Here is a 13,758-nt window from a genome sequence, read left to right as displayed (position 1 = left end):
ATAAAGCCTTTGATAAAATCCAAAATCCATTTCTAATAAAAACCACTAGAAAGTTTAGGAATCAATGGAATTTTCTTTAAAATAACAAGTAGTTATCTATCTAAAACCATCTACTAACATTATATGTAATGGGGATAAACTCAGAGCATTTCCAGTAAGATCAGGGGTGAAGCAAGGATGGCTATTATCAACATTCTATTTAATATAGTTTTAGTAATCTTAGCTCTGGCAATAAGAGAAGGAAAAAAAAGAAGGAATCAGAATTGACAATGAGGAAGCAAACCTTTCATTCTTTCCATAAGATATGATGGTATACTTAGTGAACCTGAGAAAATCATCTTAAGAACTCCATGAAACAAAAAACAAATTCAGCAAAATAAACAAGATATAAAATAAACCCACATAAATAATCCACATTTCCATATATGAAAAAGAAATCCCCAAAGCAAGAGATAGAAAAAAGAGAAATTCCATTTAAAGTAACTGTAGACAATATTAAATGGGAATCTACCTCCCAAGACAAACCGCAGTAACACTATGAACACAATTATAAAGCACTTCACACCCAAATAAATACAGATATAAATAATTATAAAAATGACAATAGTTCACGTTTAGGTTGAACTAATATAATAAAAATGACAATGCTACATGGCTTAAATTACTTATTTATTGCCATACCATTCAAACTATCAAATAATTATTTTACTGATTTGAGAAAAACAGTAACAAAATTCATCTGGTGCAACAAGAGAATGGCAAGGGAACTGATGAAAAAAATGTAAAGAAATGTGGCCTAGTTTTACCAGATCTAAAACTATAATATAAAATGGCAATCATCAAAACTGCCTAGTACTGATTAAGAAATAGATTAATGGATCAGTGGATTAGGATAAGTTGAAAAGAAATAGTGGTAAATGACTCCAGAAATCTACTCTTTGACAAACTCAAGGACTTAAGCTTCTGGGATAAGAACTCACTATTTGGAAAAAATTGTTGGGAAAACTTGACAATAATATGGAAAAACTAGGCATAGACCCACATTTCACACCCTATACTAAAATGAAGTCAAAATCGGTTCAAGATTTAGACAAATGGTGACACCATTGATAAATTATTATACCAAGAACTGCTCTATCTATGGAAAGGGGACAAATTTATGACTAAAAAAGAAATAGTGCACATTATGACCTGAATATTGAATGATTTTGACTATATTAAATTTAAAAAGATTTTGCAGTAATAAAAGCAACGCTGCCTAAATTGGAAGGAAATCAGAAAGCTGGGAAACAATGTTAGCAGCTAAGAGTTCTAATAAAAGTCTCATTTCTAAAATATATAGATGGGATAGCCATGTGATGTAGTAGATAAAGCATCAGCCCTGTAGTCAGGAGAAACTGGATTCAAAACTGGTCTCAGACATTTAATAATTGTCTAGCTGTGTGGCCGCAGGCAACTCATTTAACCCCACTGACTTGCAAAAATCAATAGATAAATTAATAAACAAATTAATTAATTAGTTAATAAACAAAATATATAGAGAACTGCATCAACTGTATAAGGTTGCAAGTCATTCCCCAATTGCTAAATGCTCAAAGATTATAAAAAACAGTTTTCAAATGAAGAAATGAGTTATAAAGATATATGTGTATATAATCATATGAAAAATGCTCCAAATAATTATTCATTAGAGAAATGCAAATTAAAGCAACTCTGAGGTATAACCTTACACCTATCAGACTGGCTAAGATGACAAAAATGAAAAATGATTTGCATTGGAGAGATTGTGGGAGAACTGGAACATTAATATATTGCTTCTGGAGTTGTGAATTGATTCTGTCATTCTGAAAAGCAATATGGAAGCATGTACAAAGAACAAAAAAAACTGTTCCTACTGTTCCTACTGTTTGATCCAGAAGAAATAATAATGGGAAAAGTCTCACATGATTCAGAATATTCATAGTAGTTCTTTTTGTACTGGTAAAGAATTGAAATTTGAGGGGATGCCAATCAAATGGGTAATAATTAAAGAAGTTATGTTAGTGAAATTTTGGAATACTACTGTTCTATAAGAAACTATAAGTGGTCTGACTAGAGGAGCATGGAATGAATTAAAGGATCTTATGCTTATTGAAGGAAACAAAGCAAAGATAACGATATTAACAACATTATGAGATGATCAACCTTGATGGATGCAGCTGCTCTCAGCAGTTCTTAGAGCTAGAACAACCAGATTAGATTGGTTATGGACAATGCCATCTCCCATCCAGAGGATGAAGAAGAAAACAAAATAAAACAAAACAAAAAATCCTTCAGAATCTGTTAAACACAACATTCATTTTTAAAATAAAATATCTCTCATGTTTTTGTTCCTTTAATCCTAATTCCTCATACCTAAAATGACAGAGTAGTAAACATATTTAAAACAAATGAGTATGTACAATATGAATCTGACTGTTCACTGCCGAGGGATGGGGATTGGGAAGTGAAGGTGGAAGGTAAAATCTATATAGGAATATGTTTGAATGTTGAAAGATTTTCCTAACATGTATTTGAAAAATGAAAACAGCAATTAAAAAGTATAACACAGAACCTGACTGAATCAACATTAAGGCATCAAAGAGTCTCGAATATGATGTTCCAGAAAGCAAGCCAAGAATTACAGCCAAGAATTCACTATCCAGAAAAATTGAGCCTTCTCTTTCAGGGAAAAAGATGGATACTTAATGAAATTGGAGACTTTCAACTTTTACTCATGAAAAGACCTAAGTTAAATGGAAAATTTGGTCTATCAGAGCATCAAGATGCATGAAAAGGCAAATAATTGAAAAGAAAACAATCTGTTATTCAATAAGATGAAACTGGTTATATCCCCACCTTGGAGGAAGATGGTTACTCTAATTATAGAGTAAATATACTTGACCAGAAGTAATGAGCATTCATGACTTGTCCGTAATTCTGATGGCATGATTTAAAAATAATTTCTTCTTAAAAGGGGGGGGTAAAGAGAAAGGAGGAAGGGGGAGATTGAATGGTGTAAATTACCTCACATGAAGAGGAGCAAAAGACCTATTGCAATAGAAGAGAAGAAGAGAGGAAGTGAGAACTTCCTGAATCTTACTCTCATCAGATTTGGCTCAAAGAAGGATTAACACACAGTCAGCTGAGCTTAGAAACTTATCTTACCTTTGAATATTAAGAAGGAAATGAGGAACTAACAGAAAGGAGGAAGACAGGGCAAAGGGAAAGGGGAAATAAAGGGGAGGGGGTTGGATAGAAGGGGGCAAACACACTGAAGGAAGTGTAACTCAGAAGCAAAATAGTGGGAAATAGGGATAAAGTGACAAAAGGGGTAAAATACAAATTAGGGAAGACAGCATAGCTGGCACCAAAGAGTTAATAATTATAACTTTGAATGTGAATGAGATGAATTCTCCCATAAAATATTAGTAGATAGCAGAGTGGATTAAAAACAAGAATTTTACAATATGCTGCTTATATTTGAAGCAGAGAGGTACATACAGAGTAAAGGTAAAAGACTGAGCAGAATGTATTATGCTTCAGCTGAAATGAAAAAGGCAAGGGTAGCCAATTTTTACCTCAGAAAAAAAAGCATCTGCACACATAGATCTCATTACAAGAAGTAAGGAAGGAAAGTATATCTTCTCAAAAGTTACTATAAACAATGAAGTAATTTCAGTAATAAATATTGTACTAAATACCAAGTGGGATAGGATCCAAATTTTTAGAGAAAAATTTGATTGAGTTACAGGAAGACAAAGACAGAAAAACTCTACTAATGGGAGACCTCAACTTCCCTCTCTCAGAATTAGATAAATTTATACATAAAATAAATGAAGGACGTTAAGGAGGTAAATAGAATGTTAGAAAATTTAGATATGAAAACCTTTGGAGAAAATTGAATGAGGATAGAAAGGAATATACCCCCTTTTTCTGCAGTACATGGCACCTACACAAAAACTGACCATGTACCAGGGCATTAAAAACCTCCTAATCAAATTCAGAAAATCAGAAATATTGAATACATCCTTTTCAGACAATAATGCAATAAAAATCACATGCAAGAATGGGTCATGGAGAGATAGACCTAAAATTATTTAGAAACTAAATATCCTCATTTTAAAGAATGAGTGCATCAAACAACGAACCATAGAAATAATCAATGATTTCATTCAAGACAATTACAATCATGAGACAACATATCAAAATGTATGGGATATAGTCAAAGCAGTCTCTAAATGCTTACATGAATTAAATGGAACAAAAGGAAATCAATAAAGAGATCATGCAACTAAAAAAGTAAGAGAAAGAACAAATTAAAATCTCCAATTCAAAACCAAATTAGAAATTCTAAAAATTTAAGGAGACATTAATAAAATTGTAAGCAAGAAAATTATTGAACTAATAAATAAAGCAAAGAGTTGGTTTTATGATAAAACCAAATAGATAGGGGCAGCTAGGTGGTGTAGTGGATAAAGCACCGGCCCTGGAGTCAGGAGTACCTGGGTTCAAATCCGTTCTCAGACACTTAATAATTACCTAACTGTGTGGCCTTGGGCAAGCCATGTAACCCCATTTGCCTTGCAAAAAAACCCCTAAAAACAAAACCAAATAGATGAACTTATGGTTAATTTGATTTAAAAAGAAAGGAGAAAACCAAATTACTAGTATCAAAAATGAAAAAGCTGAATTCATCACCAATGAAGAGGAAATTAAAGTAATAATTCAGAACTATTTTGCCTAATTATATACTAATAAATTTGATAATCTAAGTGAAATGGAATATTTACAAAAAACATAAATTGTCCAGGTTAAATGAAGGGAAAATAAAGTACCTAAATAATCCTATCTCAGAAAAAAAACTCAACAAAGCCTCAGTGAACTCCCTAAGAAAAAAAACCCTAGGGCCAGATGGATTCACAAGTGAATTCTACTAAACATTCAAGGAACAATTGATTCCAATTCTATGTAAATTATTTAGAAAAATAGATGATGATCAAACTTTGTCTAATTCCTTCTTTGACACCTATAAGGTGATGATACCTAAACCAGGAATAATCAAAATGGAGAAAGAAAATTATTTATCAATTACTCTAATGAATATGAATGCAAAAATATTAAATAAAATATTAGCAAAGTGACTAAAGCAAGTTATCCCTAGGATAATAAACTATGACTGCACAGGATTTATTCCAAGAATGCAAGGCTGATTCAATATTAGGAAAACAGTCAGCAAACATAACAGAAATCATATGATTATCTCAATAGATGCTGAAAAAGTCTTTGACAAAATACAGCATACATTCCTACCAAAAACCCTAGAAATCACAGGAATAAATGGATTGTTCCTTGAAATGATAAGCAGTATGTATCCAAAACCATCAACAAGTATTATATGTAGTGGGGTTAAGCCAGTAGCATTCACAGTAAGATTAGGCGTGAAATAAGGATGCCCATTATCACCACTATTATTCAATATTGTATTAAAAACAAACCTCTCACTCTTTGCAGATGATATGATGGTAGAACAGTAAGAAATCAACTAAAAACTATTAGAAATAATTAGGATCATTAGAAAAGTCTCAGGATATCAAATAAATCCTTTGTAATACTATATATTACTAACCAGATACAGCAGCAAGAATTAGAAAGACAAATCCCATTTAAAATACCTTCAGAAAACATAAAATATTTGGAAGTCTACCTGCCAAGGTAGACTCAGAAACTATATGAAAATTATAAAACACTTTTCACATAAATAAAATTGGATCAAAATAATTGGGAAAATATCAACTACTCATGGAATAGTTAAACTAATACAATTTTAGGGGATACGTGATAGAGAATACCATCTGTATTCAGAGAAGGAACTGTGGAGCTTAAACAAAGACCAAAGATTATTATCTACAATTGTTAAAAAGTTGTCTTTTGTATTACATAGTTTTGTTATGTCTAATATCTTCTTTCTTCCTTATGGATATATTTTTCTCTCAACACATTCAATTTTCATCTATGTATTTCTTGGAAATAAGTGGGGAGTAGGGAAGGGAGTAAAGGGAAATTGTAAAATTCAAAACTTTACCAAAAAATGATTGGTAGAAACTACTATTGTTTATAGTTGTAAAACAAATAAAATATTTCTATAATTTAACAATTATGAGCTTTTTGCCCAAACATTTATCAATACATCTAACATTCAAAGAGAAATGAATGAATATTTACAAATATATAAATTTCTTAGAGTAACAGAAGAAGAAATAGAATACTTAAATAACTCTATCTTAGAATATGTACTTGAACAAGTCATAAATAAACTCTCTAAGAAAAAAAAAATAATCAATGCCAGATGTGGAGTCACAAGAGAATTCTACCAAATATTTAAAGAACAACTAATGTGTGTGTGTGTGTATATATATATATATACATATATATATATATATGTATATATATATACATACATATATATGTGTGTGTGTATAATATATTTACTATTCAGAAAAATAGGCAACAAATGATTCATTCTGAATGCCTTTCATGACAAAAATATGGTGATGAAACCTAAATTTCAAAGTGCAAAAACAAAGAAATAAGATTAACTATCAGCTTCTTTAAAGAATATTGATGATATTCTTGATATATTTTTCTTGATTTTACTCCCAGCTACTTTGTCTTGTGAACTATCATATTATAATTCCTCTGATCCTTTAATGTAGGTGCTGCTAAATCTTCTGTTTTCCTGACTGTGACTCCAAGATATTTGATTTTTGTTTATTCTCTCTGACTGCTTGCAATATTTTTTTTACCTGAGAGTTTTGGAATTCGGTTACATAGTATAAATAAAGTACTATAACAATATTAATGTAATATATTGCACAGAGGAAGGACAGAGAGAAGGAAAGAAGGGACAGAGGATTAAAGAAAAGAAGAAAAAGAAGGGAGTGAGGGAGGAAGAAAGGATGAGATTGGAAGGACATACTAAGTGTCAGACTTTGAGCAAAGCACTTTAGAAAGATCTCATTTGATCCTCAAAACAACACTGGGTGGTGCTATTAAACAGATGAATAAAATTGAGATAAATGGAGATTACATGACTTGTCCAGGGTCACAAAGTGAGTAAATATCTGAAATTATTTGAGATCTTGGGGCTTCCTGAATCCAGTCTCAGGGCTCTATTGACTATATAACTTGGGTTATGAGAATCTCTCTACAATTTCAGGTATCTATGTTCTTAGCAACTTTTTCTCTTTGAGAGTTATCTAGAGCAATGAGAAGTTACGTGATTTTCATGAAGTTACACAGTCCGTATGTATGTCGGATAAAACTTGAACCCAGGTCTTTATAGTTTTAAGACAGTTTTTTTTTTTTGTTTTTTGGATTAAGTGGCTTGCCCAAGATCACACAGCTAGGTAATTATTAAGTGTCTGAGGCTGGATTTGAACCCTGATACTCCTGACTCCAGGGCCGGTGCTCTATCCACTGCTCCACCTAGCTGCCCAGATTTTGATTGATTTATTCTCACTGACTCTCCTTCAAATGAAGAGAACTGCAAATGACTTCAACCCATCACTTGCTGTATTTTGTTAATTACTTCTGATGCAGCTTTCATAGAGTTAGGTTTACTATCTCTCTTACTTGATATATCTATAGACCTGTGATCTTAATTATGAAGATAAATCATGGTGGCACTCCCAATCTGAGAGAAGGTGCCCTACTATCCAGCAAGAAATGAAAGTCACAATCCATCCCTTTCTTTCATCCCACGTGATCTTTGTTCATGTTCTCTTATACTCCAGAAGGGGTTCACTAATTATTATAGGAGTATTCCTTTAGATTGCTTGATATGTGGCTGAAAATAGATTTTTGTCTTTAATTGTTTTTTTCTTAATTCTTGACACACGAATGACTTATTTTTTTTCTTGTCATATATGTCTCTCATTGATGCTCTTCACACTGCTCTTTCCCTGTGCATTTTTCCTTGTTAGTGTTGTAGCATACTCATATCTACCATGTAATTCTTGATTTTTTCTTTTGGCTAACCCTCAATATTAAATTTTTGGAAACACTTGTATTCTATTACTTGAAGCCATATACCATCCCCAAAGGAATGTTAATGTTAAGAAGCTTGGGCTTTATTTCAAGAGAAACTGAGAAGTTATTAAGAAAAACTTACAGTTTCCCAAAAGCAATATATCTCACTTTATTTCTTCTGTTTAGTCTATTACCCATTTCATTGTCCTTGTGGAGCATCTTTGTTATATGGATAGTACATATATATAGATAAGCATGCTTGACAGGTAGCTCATGCAACTATTTATGAATATTTTAAGAGAATCACAGTGAAAAATGTCTTTTGCATCAAATGATATATATAATCACTGTTGATTATATAAAATATTAAAATATTACAAGAGATTCATAATTTTAATATGTTTTGTATACTTATTCAATTCATTCATTCACTTATTCAGGAGTTTATTATTCATTTGACAAGCATGCATTGACTATCTTGCCTTCTAAGCACCATAATATTTATTGTTGGGTGATAAGAGATAAGTTGAATTATTTCCTTTCATTGGGGTTATTAGGATACCGAATTTCAAGTTAAACCATTATGGAGATTCACAGAGTTCTAACCTCTGAGAATCTGATTACTGACTGGTTCAGGAATTTCACATGACTATCTCAGGTATCAGGATGGATTGTTCATACTGTATAGAAAGCAGATTAGGAGAATTTCCAGGCTATCAGGAGGTTCTAATGAGGTGACAATCAAAAAAGAATGAGATCTGCTTCCTAGGCTTCAATGTTTCAAGTATCTTAACTATAATTTATGACATTATCAGTTAAACCAGAAGATGGGACTCTCAGAAATTGAGACTACTTTGGTCACAACAAAATATTGCCTCAAAAGAAACCAGTCTTCTTTATGATTTCATTACTGAGTCACCTGAAGGTAAGAAAATTCACTTACATGTTAGTATTTGCAGTAGCAGTCAACCACTCACCAGCAAGTCCAATCATATCAAGCCCACTGGAGAGTTGGTTAAAAAAGCGAGGGTGTCCTACAAAGGAAAAATAGAACATAAGGCATCATTCATGTTATCAGGTGACAAGACTCAAAAACTTGGTCAGTCAATCTAAAGGATTTATTAAATGTTCTCTATATACTAGGCAAAAATGCTTGGGAAGCTCTACTACACAGAGCTTCACTCCAATGGGCTGGCTACATTGTTTGGATACCAAATGAACACTTGCCAAAAAGATCATTTTGTGGAGAACATACACTAGGTAAACACTCATGGAGGGGGTGTCAGAAAGAGAAAAATAAGGACACTCTCAAGGTTTCTCTTAAGAATTTTGGAATTGATTGTGCAATAAGGAAGACACTGACACAGGACTGTTCATATAGTGTGCTGTCATCAAAGAGAGTGCTCTGCTCTATGAACAAATCACAATTGAAGCTCATAGGTAATATGAGAGGTTCAAATTTAGAGAATATATCCCAAGTGTTCATGTGAACTATTTGTGCACAATATATGCTATAGCACTCTGAGATCTTATAAATCTGATCAAGTACAGTGGGACAAAGAAAGACACTAGTATGATGTCATTTTGTTCTTCAAGAACAAAGAACAATATCCAACCAACCAACCAATATACTAGAGAAACAAAATGTGATAAAGTATTCCTTGGATTTAAGCATTTTGCATTCTAATGAAGAAGACAATAAAATCAGATACATACAAGAAATATGCAGAGTTTGTAGAAAGAAATCTGGGAAAGAAAGGTATAGCAGCAGAACACATGGAAAATGTCTCCTAGAGATGTGAAGGTTTGACTACAATCATTAATGAAGTCTGAGAAACTAAAATATGGAGACAAAAGGTAAGACAATCTAGCTACTGAGGAATAGTCAGTGCAAAGATATAAAGATAAAAGCTAGAATGTCATTTCAGATCAGGAGTTCTTAATATTTGCTGATAGTTATTATTTTTGTTTGCTTTGTATAGTTTTTAATTATTTTAATTGTACTTCAAAACTATTGGTTTTTCTTTGTAATTATATTGATTTTATTTTATGAATTTAAGAACATTTTCTGAGAAAGGGTTCATTGATATCATCAGACTATTCCCACAGGGTCCATGACAGAAACAAAGTAAAATAATAAACAAATAAAAATAAACCCTGGGATAAATAAACAGTAATTAGGCCAAAGTAGCTGAATTGCAGAATATGTTCTAAGGATTTTATGTATATATTATAACAGATTTATATTTCTTTTTCTTTTCCATTTAGAAGTAGTAAGATGGGAAGACGGGAAGCAGGAAGGAGAGAAATTTATTTTTAATTATTGAAAAAAAGTTTAAATTATCTTGAAAAATGCTATCTCACAAAAAAATTCAAAATTTTATCAATAGATTTTTAAAAGGTTTAAAAATTATTTAGAAGAGCTCTTCTTTCCATGGGGTGCCATTATATAGATATATTCAGTTAATGAGACATTCCATTATGGCACCTCCATTGAGTAAGGTATTTATATAATTTAATTTTCCATTTAAAAATTTTAATTAACAAAGTTGAATAAAAATTGATTTCTAACATTTACTAGCAGGCATATCATTTAATCTCTGTGGTTTTCATTCAACTCAAGATTTAGCTACTGAGTCCTAGGGAGATTCCAATAAATGCTGGAAGTACCTCAAACTGATGAAAGCATGGATTATTTTGAATATTCACATAAAATATACAGCTCATGTACATCATTTATATTTGTAAATTATTAATATACACTTTAAACATCAGAATATTTGATAGAAGTTCTATGAAAAATTTATGGAAAATTATAAATAATGAATTGGAAAAGGCATGGTTAGAAGGGTCTTTAGTGAGATAAATAGATAAGGTGGAATAAGTAAATATATTGATGAACACACATCTATTAAATTACCCAAATAATATTCTTTCAATGCTAAATGATATTTTATAAATACATGTATTTATATATATGCAGCTATAAATATATATTCATTTTTATATATACATTTATTATATTTAGATTTACTGAGCATTTACATTTGGTGTTAAAATTAACAGTGGTGGTAAATCATTTCAGGTATACTCTATTTTCAGAAAGTACTTTACAATATGAAAAGGTACCTTCCTGTTTTATATATCACCTGTTTTAACTCCATAGTTTAATGTATCTCTGCAATCAACAAGCAGCTGTTCTAGTGACTCAGGCTGGTCTAACAGTTCCAAGTTGAACCCATGCAAGCCTTCAAGAAATTGGTGAGGGTGATGAAAGTCCACTATTTTACTTTTCTCATCAAAAGTTTTTCTGACATAATGCAGGAGAATGTTGACCACCTCTAGCAGAAACTGTTCTGTGATTTCTCCTCCATGTTTAGATGGTAATAAGTCTAGAAAGAATGTAATGAAATAGAAAGGTTTTATTTAAGAATTAGGGAAACAATAGTTCTCAAGAAAATATTTCATGAATTCCTTGCAATTGTATCAGTAAGCATTAATTAGGATAATGTGAAATATCAGCTATCAATGGGACATCAAACATTTAGGCAAAATCTCGACTTTGACGTCCTTTGATGCACTCTGGGCTTGTCAATATACTGTAACACAACAATTACAGAACTAGTCTGTGACCAACATTCAAGAGTCCATCCATTGTTGCCTGTATACACCATGATTTTGGAACAACTATTCCATTCAAATTCATGGTTGATACCTAATAAATATTTATGGATCAATTGGATGTGTTTAATGCCTTATTGGTTCTTGATGATAAATATGTGAAAGAATTAAGATATAAACACATAATCTCAGCATCTACTTTCAAAAAAAACTTTTGTTGATTTTCTTTTTAAAGTAATTTGCAAAATAGGATGTTTAAATTAAAAAAATCATTATGAATTATTTTGGTTTTTAGATTACTTCAATTTCTAAATACATAATACCAACTTTCCAATCTAGAGAGCCATCTCCTATGAAAAAGAAAAAAAGAAAAGTACAAAAGAAAGAAAGAGAAAGAAAATGATAAAGAACAAAGAAAAAAACAAAACTAACGCAGCAATTGGATCTGACAGTAAAAGGTAAAATTCTGTACCCATAGTTCTTCCTCTGTTCTGCAAAGAATGGATGGAGTATTCTGTGATTTTACATGAAATACATTCTTTTTTCTCAGAAGTATCCATCAAAATATCAAGATTCTTCAAAATTGTAAAAAAATAAATATTGCAAAGGAGAAAGGTATCTGATACCTTCATTCTTACCTGAGGCATAAATATTTGAAAAATTTGAGATGAAACTTTCAGTGATATCATCTTTTCCCTTGTCATCTTCACCACCTTGAACACTACAAATAACTTTTTTTCTCCATTCTGTTTCATGTACCTGCACATCTGAACAAAAACATTTTGAGGAGAACTTGTTCTGTGATTGTGAATGAATTTAAGATGTGTCAATTATGGGTGGTTCTTTTTGAAATATCATAATTGAATGAATGTGAAAATGAAAATAATCATTGTAATAATCCCTCTAAACTCTTATTACATTATTTTCAGTAAAATCCACCTTTCAATTTGTTACTCATATCTTGTGAAGCTGCTTCTGTGTTTTTTTCTTGACCTATTATTTAGTTTTTCAATATAATTTAACTTTAAATATGTCAGCCTTTTGTCCATCTAACTGAATTGGAAGTCCCTTAAAATCCAGATTGTCCACCCAGTCATTTTCATCCCGGCATCCCGAACAATCTGCAAAATTGTCATGTTATAAATATGAACAACAAGAAAATTGTTCACAGTATATTCTCATTGTATGGATTATAAACATAATATAATACACAGATGTAGTGATATGATAATAATGACTATGAAAGAATTAGTTCTTATATGAATTTATTCATCATTATTTAGTTTTAAAAACCTACCTGATTTTTAAAAAATCAACTAATCAATTATCATCTAAGTCTGAACATATATTGTCTTCAAAAAGTCAGTTAAAATTAATTAATAGATTCTTTGTAAATAGATTTGAATGTATTCTATCATTCTGATTGGGGACTTCCATGTAAGAAAATTCCCTTCTACCAATTCAGGTTTATACCTTCTCTATAACTTATAGTTCTAATTCACTTACCTAGAACACTAAGGTTAAATGATTTGTCCAAGGTCCCTTAGCTAACAAGCATCAAATGAAGCACTTAAACCCATATATCTGTGGCTCCAAGGCATACTAACCCTCTATCTCTATTTCTCTTTGTCTCAGTATCTCCTCATCTCTGTCAGAATTTCTATCTCTACTCTCTTTGTCTCTGTCACTCTCAGTCTCTGACTTTGTCTTTCTGTCTTTCTTTGTGTCCCTTTGTCTATTTCTGTCTGTTTCTCTCTCTCCTCCTTCTTCCTCTTCTTCTCCCCTCCTCTTCATCTTTATATTTTCTGTCAGTACTGGGTACTATACATGGCAGTGAAGATGTATACAATATTATTCTTTCTCTCAAAGAAACAAATGTGTAAATTCCTTCCTAACAATCCAGTTGGGAAGATTAAACTAATGTAGAAAAATCGATTGAGAGAACAATTAAGTTCACTTAACTGTGGTGTTCAGAAAAGGGACCAAGCACATTATGATAAAGATTAATTAAAATTTCAGAGGGTATCATGGTATGATGGAAGGAGAATTTGGAGTCAGAAAACTCAGATATGAATTCTGATGCTCACC

At 31.5% G+C, this 13,758-nt stretch overlaps 1 protein-coding gene across 1 annotated transcript in view; it reads right to left on the bottom strand.

Moving 5' to 3' along the window:
• The window catches only part of LOC141499159 (glutamate decarboxylase 1-like), a 47,718-nt gene extending 34,254 nt beyond the window's left edge, over positions 1 to 13,464 (bottom strand). The window contains exons 1-4 of the mRNA XM_074202039.1: positions 13,362 to 13,464; positions 12,309 to 12,332; positions 11,199 to 11,441; positions 8,993 to 9,083 (exon numbers count right to left, since the gene is read on the bottom strand). Of these exons, the coding sequence (XP_074058140.1) occupies positions 8,993 to 9,083; positions 11,199 to 11,441; positions 12,309 to 12,332; positions 13,362 to 13,464 (461 nt within the window). The remainder of the gene's footprint in view (positions 1 to 8,992; positions 9,084 to 11,198; positions 11,442 to 12,308; positions 12,333 to 13,361) is intronic.
• Between the last annotated feature and the right edge of the window lie 294 nt (positions 13,465 to 13,758).

Source organism: Macrotis lagotis, chromosome X (assembly GCF_037893015.1).
Source record: "Macrotis lagotis isolate mMagLag1 chromosome X, bilby.v1.9.chrom.fasta, whole genome shotgun sequence".
Classification (NCBI taxonomy): domain Eukaryota; kingdom Metazoa; phylum Chordata; class Mammalia; order Peramelemorphia; family Peramelidae; genus Macrotis; species Macrotis lagotis.
This window is presented reverse-complemented; position numbering and strand designations above follow the sequence as displayed.